The 12,902-nt window shown below is 37.7% G+C and overlaps 1 protein-coding gene across 2 annotated transcripts in view; it reads right to left on the bottom strand.

Annotated features, from left to right (window-relative positions):
• COL19A1 (collagen type XIX alpha 1 chain) overlaps positions 1-12,902 on the bottom strand; it is an 895,475-nt gene that overhangs the window by 719,251 nt on the left and 163,322 nt on the right. For both annotated transcript variants that reach the window (XM_089681326.1, XM_089681327.1), the window contains exon 5: positions 1,178-1,301. In XM_089681326.1, the coding sequence (XP_089537452.1) occupies positions 1,178-1,301 (124 nt within the window). The remainder of the gene's footprint in view (positions 1-1,177; positions 1,302-12,902) is intronic.

The raw sequence follows: 12,902 nt of genomic DNA, 5'->3' as shown, positions 1-12,902 counted from the left end.
CGCCTCCTCATGCTGCTGCCAAGTCTAGAGTCTGTCATGGGTCCCTGTACGGCCTCCCATTGCTGCTGTCTCCATCGCCACACTCTGCTGCCATGTGCCACTTTCAGGTCTCTTCACACTGCTGGTGTGTTAAATTTTTTGACATAGGGTGCTGGCAGATTACGGGCCTCCCATTGCTGCTGCCAGACATGTAATCTGCCATGGGCCCCCGTACCGACTCCTCATGCTGTGACGTTGCAACAAGGTGTAATTCAACCCTACATATGTTAGACCGCCTTTACGAACAGCTAAAGGCCATCACAGATTTCCTGATGTTAAAAGCGGATAAAGGTACTCCCTGTGTAACTTAGATGTCAGCCATTGTCAGCTCATGTGTGACACCTGCGCTTGCTCAGGCCCTTTGAGGAGGCCACGCTATTCGTGAGTCGGCAGGACTATGGGATGAATGAGGTCAAATCGGCCATGGGCCCCCGTACCGCCTGTTCACGCTGATGCTGGTCCCACAGTGTGACCTGGGTCCCTGTACGGCCTCCCACTCTGCCATGTGCCACTTTGAAATCTCCTCACACTCCTGCGGTTGTCCATTTTGTCATAGGTTGCTGGCAGATTACAGGCCTTCCATAGGTGCCACCAAGCCCCATATCGGCCATGGGCCCCCGTACCGCCTGGTCACGCTGCTGCTGGGCCCACAGTGTGACCTGGGTCCCTGTACCGCCTCCCATTGCTCCCACTCTGCCATGTGCCACTTTCAGGTCTCCTCACGCTCCTGCTGGTTTCCATTTTGTCATAGGTTGCTGTATGGCCTCCCATTGCTGCTGCCTCCACCGCCACACTGTGGCTCCAAACACTGGTTTTGGCCCCGTGACTGGCCAAAGGAGTGAAGTGTGCAGTGATTCTAAGATCGACGGCACTCATCTGCATGTCATACTGACAGACAGTATTATTTCTCTTCCCCAGCAGACTCCAAGGGCATTTAAATTAAAGGTACAGTGTTCTGCACTAATATTAAGTCTCTCTGAAGCCTAGAAACACCCTTTTTTAAGTTAAATTCACAGCGAATTTATTCGACTCGAATCGAATATTGTCCACGAATTCGCCGAATCAGTCGAATCGAATTTTTCATTTCTTCGCTCATCTCTATTTATAACTTCCAATCCAAATACTATTAACATCCTACCTGCAGAACCCCAGAACGAGTCAATGTTTTCCACAATGTCCAGCGCTCCTTTTTAGTATTGCGTCTTACACGGAAAAGGGTGGTTATTGAATACTCATCTGGAAGTCCAGCAGTAAAAATTTTCCTAGAGACATAAACAAGTACCAGTTTTTCAATACTAATAATTAAAACAATACACATTTTAAAGAAAATAGTCCCCCCACATTAATAATGTTGGCGCAAATAGACAGTCTTTAGATTAAACTGGACAATCAATAGTCTTTCAGATGCTAAGGACCAATAAGTGCCAATATAGGATACAAAGCAAGCCCTGAATGTGGTTGATTTGTTAACAGCAAATACGTTTCTACCTTTCCAAGAGAAATTTCACTTTACATAGAAAGTTTCCCCAGAGCTGGGGAGAATGTGGTGAAATGTTACTTTCCAAAAAATACCCACGTGCAAGGAAAATTTTAAAGAAAATGCATATTTGTTTGCATGTGATCATATAATAGAAGTCAGCAAAGCCTCATTTCATTCATTAAGCTTTGGGGATAATTCTCTTGCAAAGTAAAACTTCCCTTACAAAGTGAACAGTCTGTTTGTCTTGAGTAAATCAACCCCAATGTAACAGCTTAAAAATGTGTATTCTATAAAAGCTATATAAATATGGTCACCAGATTGTCATTTTCCTCATGCAGGCTTGAATTTTTAAAAATAAATAAATGGCTGATATGTACACCCCCCATACAGGTCCCTTCTCTTTTCTGTAAATATATACATAAAGTTTGCAGTGTACAAACTACAGTATCATTTAATGGCAAACTCAGGCTATTAAAGATGCAGGTTTTCAGGACCCCATGGATGCCTTCCTACGTCTTTATACAACTAAATTGTATAAAGCCTGAGGAAGGGATTTAGGAGGCTCTGAAGATTTCAGAGCCTTTTAGATCCCTTCTATAAAAACTTGTGTTATCCAAAAAAGATAACACCTAAGCTACAAACTGTTTGCATTGACACTAACACTGCACTTGGCAAACTTCTACTACTGTAGATTTATAGAAATTCTGTTTTAAAGACCTATGGACTAGAAAAAGGCTGAACAATATCATGAGTTTCAGAAAAGCTATTGGTCTCAGCATACAATGTCAGGACATATATACACCTGCAGTTGCTCAGACCATAGAATGCATATAGTTAGACTTAGAAGATTGTAGCTCTAGCTACACATTCTACAAACACCTTTTTTGTTAGTCGCACCTGCTCTCTGTGTTCATTTCTTACAGCTGCAGATTTGCAATTCATTCTATGGTTCCAGAATATAGCTAAAATTAACCTTTTTTCCTTCACATTTTTGTTATTCTATTTAGGGAAATCTTCCATACTTCATTATATAATACTTATATGATTAGTTTCCGGGTATTATTTGCATAATTAACGTGCTCACATCAACAGAAAAATGTAATTACTCTGGGACAAATCTCAACTAGCATTAAGGCAGAGTATCACTTTTCATTCTTTAATCACTTTCATTCACCGGTAGTCTGTGAAATATTATACGGTGTGAAGTGAATTTAAATAGCTATTTAATTAGGAAAATATGTGCTGTGTGCTTCATTTTTAGAATTCTGAATGAAATATTAAATGTTTGTGGAAAAATATTTCTCAACTTCTCACTGTAATAAACACCTCCAAATTTCCTACCCATACTACAACGAAAGTGATCTGTGAAATGACCATGCTGTACAGCATTATAGCTATGAATAGGACAGGAAATACTGTAAATAGTCACTCATTCAAACAGGAGACTGTCAACAGAGCTGCTGAGTTAACAGAGAGATTAATCTTTTTTCCAAGCCTCTATAAAATGAGTTACTTTCCTTTCAATGCACTATCATGTGTCCTCGAGTACATTTTGATACACTTGAGATCCAAGCTTTCCCTTAAAGCAGACCTTTATTTTATAGGTTTGCTGAGTAGGGTTTCTCTTTTAGTTCAGGAAAATTTTAAATTCATCTTGATCATCACAGATTCAATTCTGAAAAGCTAGAACAGATTATCTGTGATGTTCAAGTGCATTAAATTTGGCAGATTAAAAGCCATGTAGCATGCATAATTAGATGTGCATAGGGGTAATTATGTGCATATACTTAAAAGGGCAGCTTTTTAACCACTTGCCTACTGGGCACTTTCACACCCTTCCTGCCCAGGCCAATTTTCAGCTTTCAGCGCTGCCGCACTTTGAATGATATTGCGCAGTCATGCAACGCTGTACACAAACCAAATTTTTATCCTTTTTTTCAGATAGAGTTTTCTTTTGGTGGTATTTAATCACCACTGGATTTTTTATTTTTTGCTCAACAAACTAAAAAAATACAACATTTTACAAAACTTAGTTTCTGTTATAAAATTGTGTAAATAAGTCATTTTTCTCCTTCAATGAGGTGTGCTGATGAGGATGCAATTATAGGCATCATTGATGGGCACTGAAAGGCAGCATTGATGAGCACTGATAGGTGGCACTGATAGGCGGCACTGACTGGCATTGATAGGTGGCACTGATAGAGTGCACTGATGAGGTGGCACCGATAGGTGTCATATGATGTCCTCCCAGAAGAAGAGATCTCCTGCCCATCCGTTATTTCCCTGTATGGTGGGTATTTTCACCAAAATGGCATAGAAAACCTCCTACAGCTGAGTACCCATGTCACAATATTGCTGGACAAGGGTTTATTCCCTACCTCCATGTCCCTTAAAAGGAGGTGGAAATAACAGTACAATGGGAGAAGGCTTTTAGTGGAATCTAGAAGACTCCTTTATAAGGGGTTGCTTAATATCCACCCCCACCCCAGGGGAATAAGAACAAGGGTATATTACTACCCATTGCTTATTCCCACAAAGAGTGTTGCCATACAGATTTTCTATCCCCAACACTGGAAACTAAACTCAGGGTTTGAACTTAGCTAAACGGAAGGTGGGGGATCTAAAAAATAACAGCAGAGTGGCGGTTCTCAGCCTTGTTCTGTATAGTAAATGCTAACACTAGAGGGATCCTTGGACAGATAAAAAGGTCAACAGGTGTGCTTTCCTCCAGCTACCAGTTTGGCAGTAGCCATGTTGTAGTCATTGGCTGCTTTTATGTCCTTCTAATCCTAAAGGTTGTCCTTCAGAAGCAAACAAAGTCTCTGTTAGGCCACCTGCTCACAGAAAATTGAGGCACATGTCATTGAGGCAGGCTTTGTTTTCCCTAATGTTACAAACATTTTAAAAACACTGATAATGTCATTAAGGCTGCTGTCAAAATGAGGATTGCAAATAGGGGATTGCTGTAATCCTTCACATCACTACAGACCCCATAGAATCCCCTATACAGGACTGTGGCAGTCTTCCAGACAACCAAACAGCCCATCAATATTTCATTGCCATTGACTTCAATAGTGTTAGGGTTTGAATAAAGAGTAATGCAAGAGCCAAAAACTTTCAATTAAGAAGCCCAGTTTAAGCAATCAAGTATTTTTGGATTTATTTGCTCTAAGATCAAGTTTTGTTAGTTGCATTGGAGAACCTAGAGGATTCTGCTAATCCCAAAATGTAAAGATCTGCCTTGCTATGAGATGCCTTAAGAAGCATTGACAATCTGTCAAGAATGAATGCTTTAACTTTTTAGCTTTTTATTAATAAGTAAAAGTTCATTTTGAGTGGTCAAAAGCCTGTCCTACAGAGTATGCTGGCAAAACAATATTTTTTATGTAAGCACTCTTTCCAATAATCTTTTGTTTTTGATAACAAGAGCCTAGTATTCTACCACTGCAAGTGCTTGCAAGGACTAGCAGCAATACTTCCTCTGCGGTTACACACCCCTATAACACTCTACATCTCACTCTTGCTACACAGCAATCACAAAAAACCTCTACTACTAACCATATACATTTTCATCACACTACATTTTGTGAACAATAGGCATTTACAAAATGTCATTAACTAAATGAAAATCATTTACATGGTTTAGTACAAAATTACTGAAAAAGTTCATGGTAAAATACCCAGCCCAACCACCTATTTTCATAGGTTTAAATATATTTGGTCCTTGTTGGTATTAAGTTAAAACCAACCAAGACAACTTATTCAATGGCCCATTTATACACAAAACATTATTTAACAAAATATTCAAACACAGGTTTTGTCAAACTGGTAAAAGAGGCCTTAAGTCTAACAGAGCATGCTCAGTCAATTGTATGGTCAACTAAAAATGCAAAAGACTGATGAAAAACCTTTCACTAAAGATATAGATATAAAACAAATCAGATTTCCAGGATACAATTCTAAAAATGTTGCATCCACTTGAAATCTCTGCTTCATTTTTAGGGTGTTGTATATAAGGTTGTTAATCCCATATTATCCATCAGAAAGGAATGAAATTGTTATCAGTTTCAGCTGTAAGATAGTTTTTCAGGAACCATAACTGTATGGTAATAGTGATCATTTTTAAAGACATCTTGATGACTATAATGAGAACAACTGATTAAGGTAGAGTATATGTGCTACCAATTTATAAAAAGGAGTCAAGATGTATACCAAGAAACTACAGCCCAACAACAATAGTATGTAAGGTATTTGAGAGAATGGTAAAGGCCTCTATACAGAAATTTGCCGGCAATAACAGCATCATAAGTGACAACCAGCATTTGTTTTTGAAAAACTGTTCTTGTCAGACCAATTATCATTCTATGAGGAAGTAAGTGAAAAATTGGATAGTGGACAAAGTTTATCTAGATTTTGCTAAAGCATTTGATACTGTACATCATAAACACTAAGGCTCCATTCACACCCATGCAGTTTGCGTTTTGTCTGTTTTGCAGTGCTTTTTGCAGTTCGTGTTGCATTTTTTCTACATGCGTTTTTCATGTATTTTTGATGCGTTTTACCATGTTTTGTGTTTTGTTCAGCTCGTTTTAATTTTTTTAAAGTGGAATTTTTTTTTGTTGCTGGGCAAACTAAAAATGAAAAACACGGCAAAAATGCACTACCATGCATTTCCGCAGATTCTCCATTAAAATCTATTGTAGCATAAATGCTGCTTTTTGTTTTTTAAAAAAGTCCTTGACTCTTTCTAAAAATGCAGCAGCTCAAAAATGCATAGATGTGAACAAGTTCCATAGGCAACCATGTTAAATGGACTGTAATGTGTTTCTGCAAAAAAGCACTAAAAAAAGCATTGGTGTGAACAGAGCCTTACTCTTTAATATAAAGTGTGTCGGAGTTATTAAATTGTATATACATGGATATGAAACTGGTTACATGAATGGGTCCAGAGAGTAGTGATAAATAACTCATTCTCTAAATGATCTAAAATTGTGCATGGCCCCAGGGTTCTATCTTGGAGCCAATGGTTTTCAATTTGTTAATTAATGATAAAGAGATTGGAATTAAGAACTCATTTTCAGTTGTGGCTGATGATACACATTAACGAAGGAAAATACATTTATCACAGAGAATGTATCATTACAAGATGACCTTAATAAAATATTGGGTTGGGAAGTCACATGACAATTGAGACTCAATATTGAAAAATGTAAAGTCATACACTCTGGTGGCAAAATATACAAGTGAAATACATATTTGGAGGAGATCCCCTGGGAGCATCAGTGATGTAAAAGGATCTGGGGGTGCTTGTAGATCACAGACTTAGCAATAGTATACATTGCCAAACCACAGCTAACAAACCTAGCAATAATTTTATTGATTAAAAACAGCAAATATTCAAGAAATAAATAAATACATCTACCCCCTTTATAAAACACTGGTATAACCTCATCTTAAATATGCAGTTCAATTTTAATCACCAATCCTCAGGATATACATTGTTGAACTAGAGAGAGTTCAGTGAAGGATAACAAAATGAATAAGGGGGATGGAGGACCTCGTCTATGAGCACTGATTACATAGTTTACAGTTATTTACTGTGGAGCAGAGGTGCTAAAGAGAGGATATGATTACAATGTACAAATATAATAAAGATGAATCCAGTAACCGTACTAAAAACAACCCCCTAGGGCCCCTGAAAAAGGATATGCAGTCACAATTTGAGGTTAGAAGAAAAGAAGTTTAACCTTAGATTATGGAAAGGGCTCTTTACTGTTAGAGCAGCAAAAATGTGGAACTCCCTCCCCCATGAAATGGTACCAGCTGAGAGTGTCAACAACTTCAGAAACCTTTAGATGTCTTACTCAGGAAGGGCTATAGGCAAGAGAATAAACATCCTCTATACACAATACACACACACAGACTGAACTGGATGGATGTGTGCCTGTTTTCAACTATATAACACTTATATAACTATACAAAGACCAAATGCATTACATTTAAATTCATATAGCTTTTAATGTAGATATGCAGTAAAATAAAAGATTATTTGTGAAGTTAGTAATGGACAGATGCACAGCTATTTAAATTATATATGTTTTTCTGGTTCAGCAAGGTTTAGTAAAGCAGTGGTAAGTCCTATAATTTATGGAAATCCTCAGTTGTGTTGTGACATAGACATTTGCTTTTAGCCAGTGGTATACCTAGTCTGTTTGGCACCCAGGGGTGCATTATGGGTTTGCTTTTTATTACTATATACAGTATGCTTTATATACACACACTTTTGTTTCTATGTATAAATGTTTACACACATGATTCATTTCACATTTCTTAACTACATTTTGTATGTATTATTTAGTGCTGAATTTAATAATAATACAATAAGCAAAAGCTTTTTTTAAGGCCAAATACTTATGTTGATTTCAATCTGTAAACCTTTTCTAAGTCTAAAATAATTATCAACGCTTATTGTGTTTAATTTGTTGTTGTTACTGTCTTGTGTGTTCACTAGAGAAAGAGCCATTTTAAATACATTCTGGGACAGGGACGGACTGACAACTCATGGGGCCCCCGGGCAATAGGGGGTCATGGGGCCCCTGTGTTATTGCCCAAATTCAAAAAAGCCTATGAAAAAGGTACCAGGGGCATCTCATGGGGCCCCCTACTGACCCCGGGCCCTCGGGCAGTGCCCGAGTTTCCAAATGGTCAGTCCGCCCCTGTTCTGGGATACGAGGAAAAGAAAGGGAAGTCAACCAACCAATATTTAGGTGGGCTCCAGAAGTTAACAGTAGTATACACCTATTCTGAGAGTAGTGGGTCTGTATATGGGATTAAAATTAATTCTGTGACAAATAAATGTTTTGCAATGTTCTAAATGATATTTTTTCAATAGAATATAGGTGTTTTCCATATTCAAATGCTTCCCCCCAAAAGTATGTATATTGTATGATCAAATCCAATGAATAATAAATTACCTGTCGGGCCAAACAGCCAGATTCACAAACTATATAAAAATATCAAAATAATAAATTAGGGTATTCATTTTAATAAGTGACTATGAATTGAAGGCTTTGTTAAACATTAAAATATCAATTATCTACATTTAAGAGAATCACAGCACATTTACTTGTTGCTGACTACCCTTTTAAACAAAAAGATAAGATAATGTTACTAACATGAGGATAAATTATAATTACTGCCTTTTACAAATCCCAAGATAGCACAGATAGATGGTATATTTATGAGATTACAGTAATTGATTGGGCAACTGCTAGAAATAATAAGCAAATTACATATCCCTCAACCTCTTGATGAAGCTACCAAAAAATACACAATGGGATCTGGAAGGATATATCACTTTACCTACCTCCTTCCTTTATTATTACGCATTAGTCTGTTTTACCAATTTCCTTCCTATTCCTGCAGTTATTTATATATATATATATATATATATATATATATATATATATATATATATATATATAAGTGTGGACCAAAAAAAAACTTCAGATGGTCATCTGAATACCAAACGTTTCTGGCCTTCAATGTGGATGAAAGTGACAGCTTTCATCTGCCAATGGTTGCTAAGAAAACAGCTTCCACAAGCAGCCACTGCATCCTTACCAGCCACTGATGTCACCCAGCCCCATCACTTACGTGGCCAGGGAATGGAGCGGGGTACACCTTTGCCAAAATATGGCCACATGGCCATAATTGGTCAATAACATTGGCCAAATAAGAACATGGCTATATTTGGCAATGATGTCACCACTATCCTACCCACTTCAGTTAAATTATTATTGTTATTATTATTATACAGTATTTATAAAGCGCCAATAGTTCGCTCAGCCCTGTACATTACAAAGGGGGACAGAACATGTGACAGAACAATACCAATACAATGCAAAACATGAGGGGATCAAGGGCCCTGCTCTTTCGAGCTTACAATCTAGGATTATGACAGCTCTAGGCAGGTAGCAGGTTTTCCTTTTTATTTGGTGAGTTGATGGTAGTGGACATCATGATTGATGTTGGCATTTCCAATGAGGGACTTTTTTGGAGATGTTATTGTTTTTAATAAAGGAGTTGTCAAATGCTTGGGTGTCTTTACTTCTAACCTACAACTCTTACCAATTCTTGGGGGGAGCTGGTATCTGGGGGGCCCCTTAATTATTAAAAGGAGCTTCTAGATTTTGATATGCAGACCCACACAGCCACTGGGCAAGCATTGTGGGGATGAGGTCCTTGTCTTCATCAACATGTTGAGAGCATGTGACCTGGTATGGTTCCAGAATGGGGTGGGGGAGGCGCACGCTGCGGGCTCGGCAGCCACAGCTATCCACAAACAGCTGTAAATTTCAGATAAGAATGTTATAAAGTGAGCGCTCTTAAATGGACGTCTGTCATGCTCTGGTTGGTATCCCCTCTGATGATGTGCTTGGGCACGAAAGGCCTTAGGAGGAACCGACAGAGCATGACGTCATCTTTTGCCCGGAGCCACGAGACAGCCCCGCGGCCATTTTAACTCAGGGTCAGTATCATTGCTGCGTACTCTGCTTTCATATATGTACTGTACACAGCCTTACTACCCTGCTTGTCATTTTATTCAATAAATCTCTTTTTTAAAATACTACACTATGGGCACTTGTTTTTTGGTTCCCATTGGGAGCTAAATCCATTTGCAGGATTCCTGTAGTGCTCATCTATTACCACCAGAGGGACGGAGCTCTTGGAATCTGGCTGATAATTATACCAACCTTAAGGGGACCTCCGGATCTCTGATACATCTTCCCAGGCTGATTGATCCAAAGATTGGAATTCACCCTCTCCATCTACTTTAGGATTTCTGGAGACATTTATTTACGCGCATTTTCCGTGCGCGTCCGGTGAGTGCGCACTCTTTCCATTGCTTCCTGGTCTTCATCAGTTATTTCTTGGGACTATATATTTATATCCAGTTAACAACTACGGACTATTTGCCTTTTGCACTTATCTTTTAGCGCTGCACTCTGTTATTACTATTCAGCTGTAAATTTCAGCTGCGGGAATCAGTCGACTCTTGTCGCTGAGATCTGCAGCAAGGATAAACACCAATGTAAATGTAGCCTTATGAGGGGAACTATGGTTTGAACAAATGGCTACTTAAAAAGATTCTGCAATTTAATAAGCAATTTATACACATTTTTATCTCTGACAAACACTTTACTATAAAATTCGCATGAAGTCTAATTGCTCTCTGTAGTGAATGCAATATATTCTATACTGTGCAAATCAATCTGGCCATGAGAAGAGATTACATATCTCTGGTTACAGCAAAATTACTTATCTCTGGTGCTAATAAAGCAATTATCATGTGCACACTGCACAACAGGTGTAGAACATAACGAAATGTAATGGGCTGGGGGTTAGGACTTTGTTAACTGCAGCTAATAGTGTGTAATGCAACCCTGGGAGTTTGAAAAGCAGCCAAAAGCGAACACATGAGTTTCTATACTATATAGTGGGTAAAAACTTGTGTATATATATCTATATATGTATATATATATAAATATATATATATATATATATATATTCATGCCCTAACAGTTGCCCGAATAAAACTACCAAAAAAGAGAAAAAAAATCGACACACAAACATTACAACAAAGTTGACCTTTTCACACTATTAACACAGATAGCTCACAGAGAACAGATAGATCAAAATCTATTTTTTAAAATATATTTTTAATTGCTTCATTAACTAAAAATAGTCTATGGAAAGATCATCTTGTTGGATTTGTTGTACAACAAGAAAATGATACTTTCTGTATTTGATTTTCTTGTCATAACATTGAACAGTAGAATAGAAGAGAGCTGTAAACCTTTCACTTCTCAAAATAGTGACTGGACATGGAAGAACCAGTTAGAGTTTAAAAACAAACTTCCGTATTGACAAGTATCAATGGGACTTTTATTTGCTGAATGTTTTCCAGGAAGGGAAAATGATCCAACTCACATTTCCTGAGGGTGAAGTGAGAGATGCTTGGAGTTTGTGGCGAGCCGTCCCTCTCCCAGCTGACACACAACATCGCCTGTCATGTTACAAATAATTTGATGACCAGAGCTCAGAGAGGAAAGCTTAAACAGCCTTTCCCATGGCGGGTGATGATGTATTTAGCATTACAGCTACTGAGAACTCTGAAACCTAAGCCATTTGGTGTTTGCCTGGACCAATTCAGAGTGTGGTCACTTGTTAATGAGGAAAAAAAAGCCATGTTTGCTAATTAGACCATTTGATATTGCTGTCTGTTCATGCATACCCTGATTGAACACAATACATAAAAAGATCATGTAGCTAATTTTCATCACACTTGTGTAACTAGATATTTTAACATCCCTCACAAGAATACAGACTCTGCTAACCTTTGTGATGAATATGTAACGGGGAAAAGTACAGGTTCAAAAGCAGGTCAATGTTCCGCAACATTTTAACCTTACGTAAAAAATGTCACCTCTGCTAAAGTAAAAGAATAAAGTGATATTGGGTTTTATGTAACTCAATTGCTGCAGTTCAAGAGGTAAATAACATTCATAAACAAAGGTCTGCTGAGGATTAAGAGAGATTTAGCAAGACTTAATCTGGAACTGAAAAATAGACATTTTAGACTAAGCGAATATTAAGGAAATTGAAAAGTAATTCTATTGGGCACATTAAATAACCACATGGCGGTTGGTTGGCTAACTTGGATTTTAGAAAATAATCTCTTGGATATTAGTGGCAGTTTCTTCTCCCTTCATATAATGGTGAGCTTTTTGCCTTATTACCTAAAATAGAGCTCAAGTATAACCACTTGCCCTCCAGAGGATTTACCCCCCTTCCTAACCAGGCCATTTTTTGTGATACGGCACTGCATTACTCTAACTGACAATTGCGTGGTCATGCAACGTTGCACCCAAATTAAAATTACATTCTTTTATTCCCACAAAGAGAGCCTTCTTTCAGTGGTAATTGATCACCTGTGCACTTTTATTTTTTGCGCTATAAACAAAAAAAGACCGACAATTTTGAGTAATAAAACAATATTTTTTACCATTTTGCTATTAACCTCCCTAGCAGTCTGATTATGTCCATATTTCTGTTCTCAAAGCGGTATGTTTTTTTGCATGGAAATATGTATTTTTTTTATTGTAGGCCTGTAATATTTAGGATTAACTCACTGAAATCTGTCCGAACAAGAGTCTAGTAAACATCCCGGGTATGTTAAAATGTGAAACACAAAATCATAAATTATAATTTAATAAATAATCATAAAAAATAATATAATAATAATAAATTTAATTCAATAATATAATCAAACCAAAAACACTGAAATTCGAAATATAGATTCAAGTTCGCACATCACTGA

This window comes from Staurois parvus, unplaced genomic scaffold (assembly GCF_062004578.1).
Source record: "Staurois parvus isolate SC_StPar_1 unplaced genomic scaffold, SC_StPar_1.0 ptg000264l, whole genome shotgun sequence".
Classification (NCBI taxonomy): Eukaryota; Metazoa; Chordata; class Amphibia; order Anura; family Ranidae; genus Staurois; species Staurois parvus.
The sequence above is the reverse complement of the archived record's forward strand: the minus strand, read 5'-3'. Positions and strand labels throughout refer to the sequence as shown.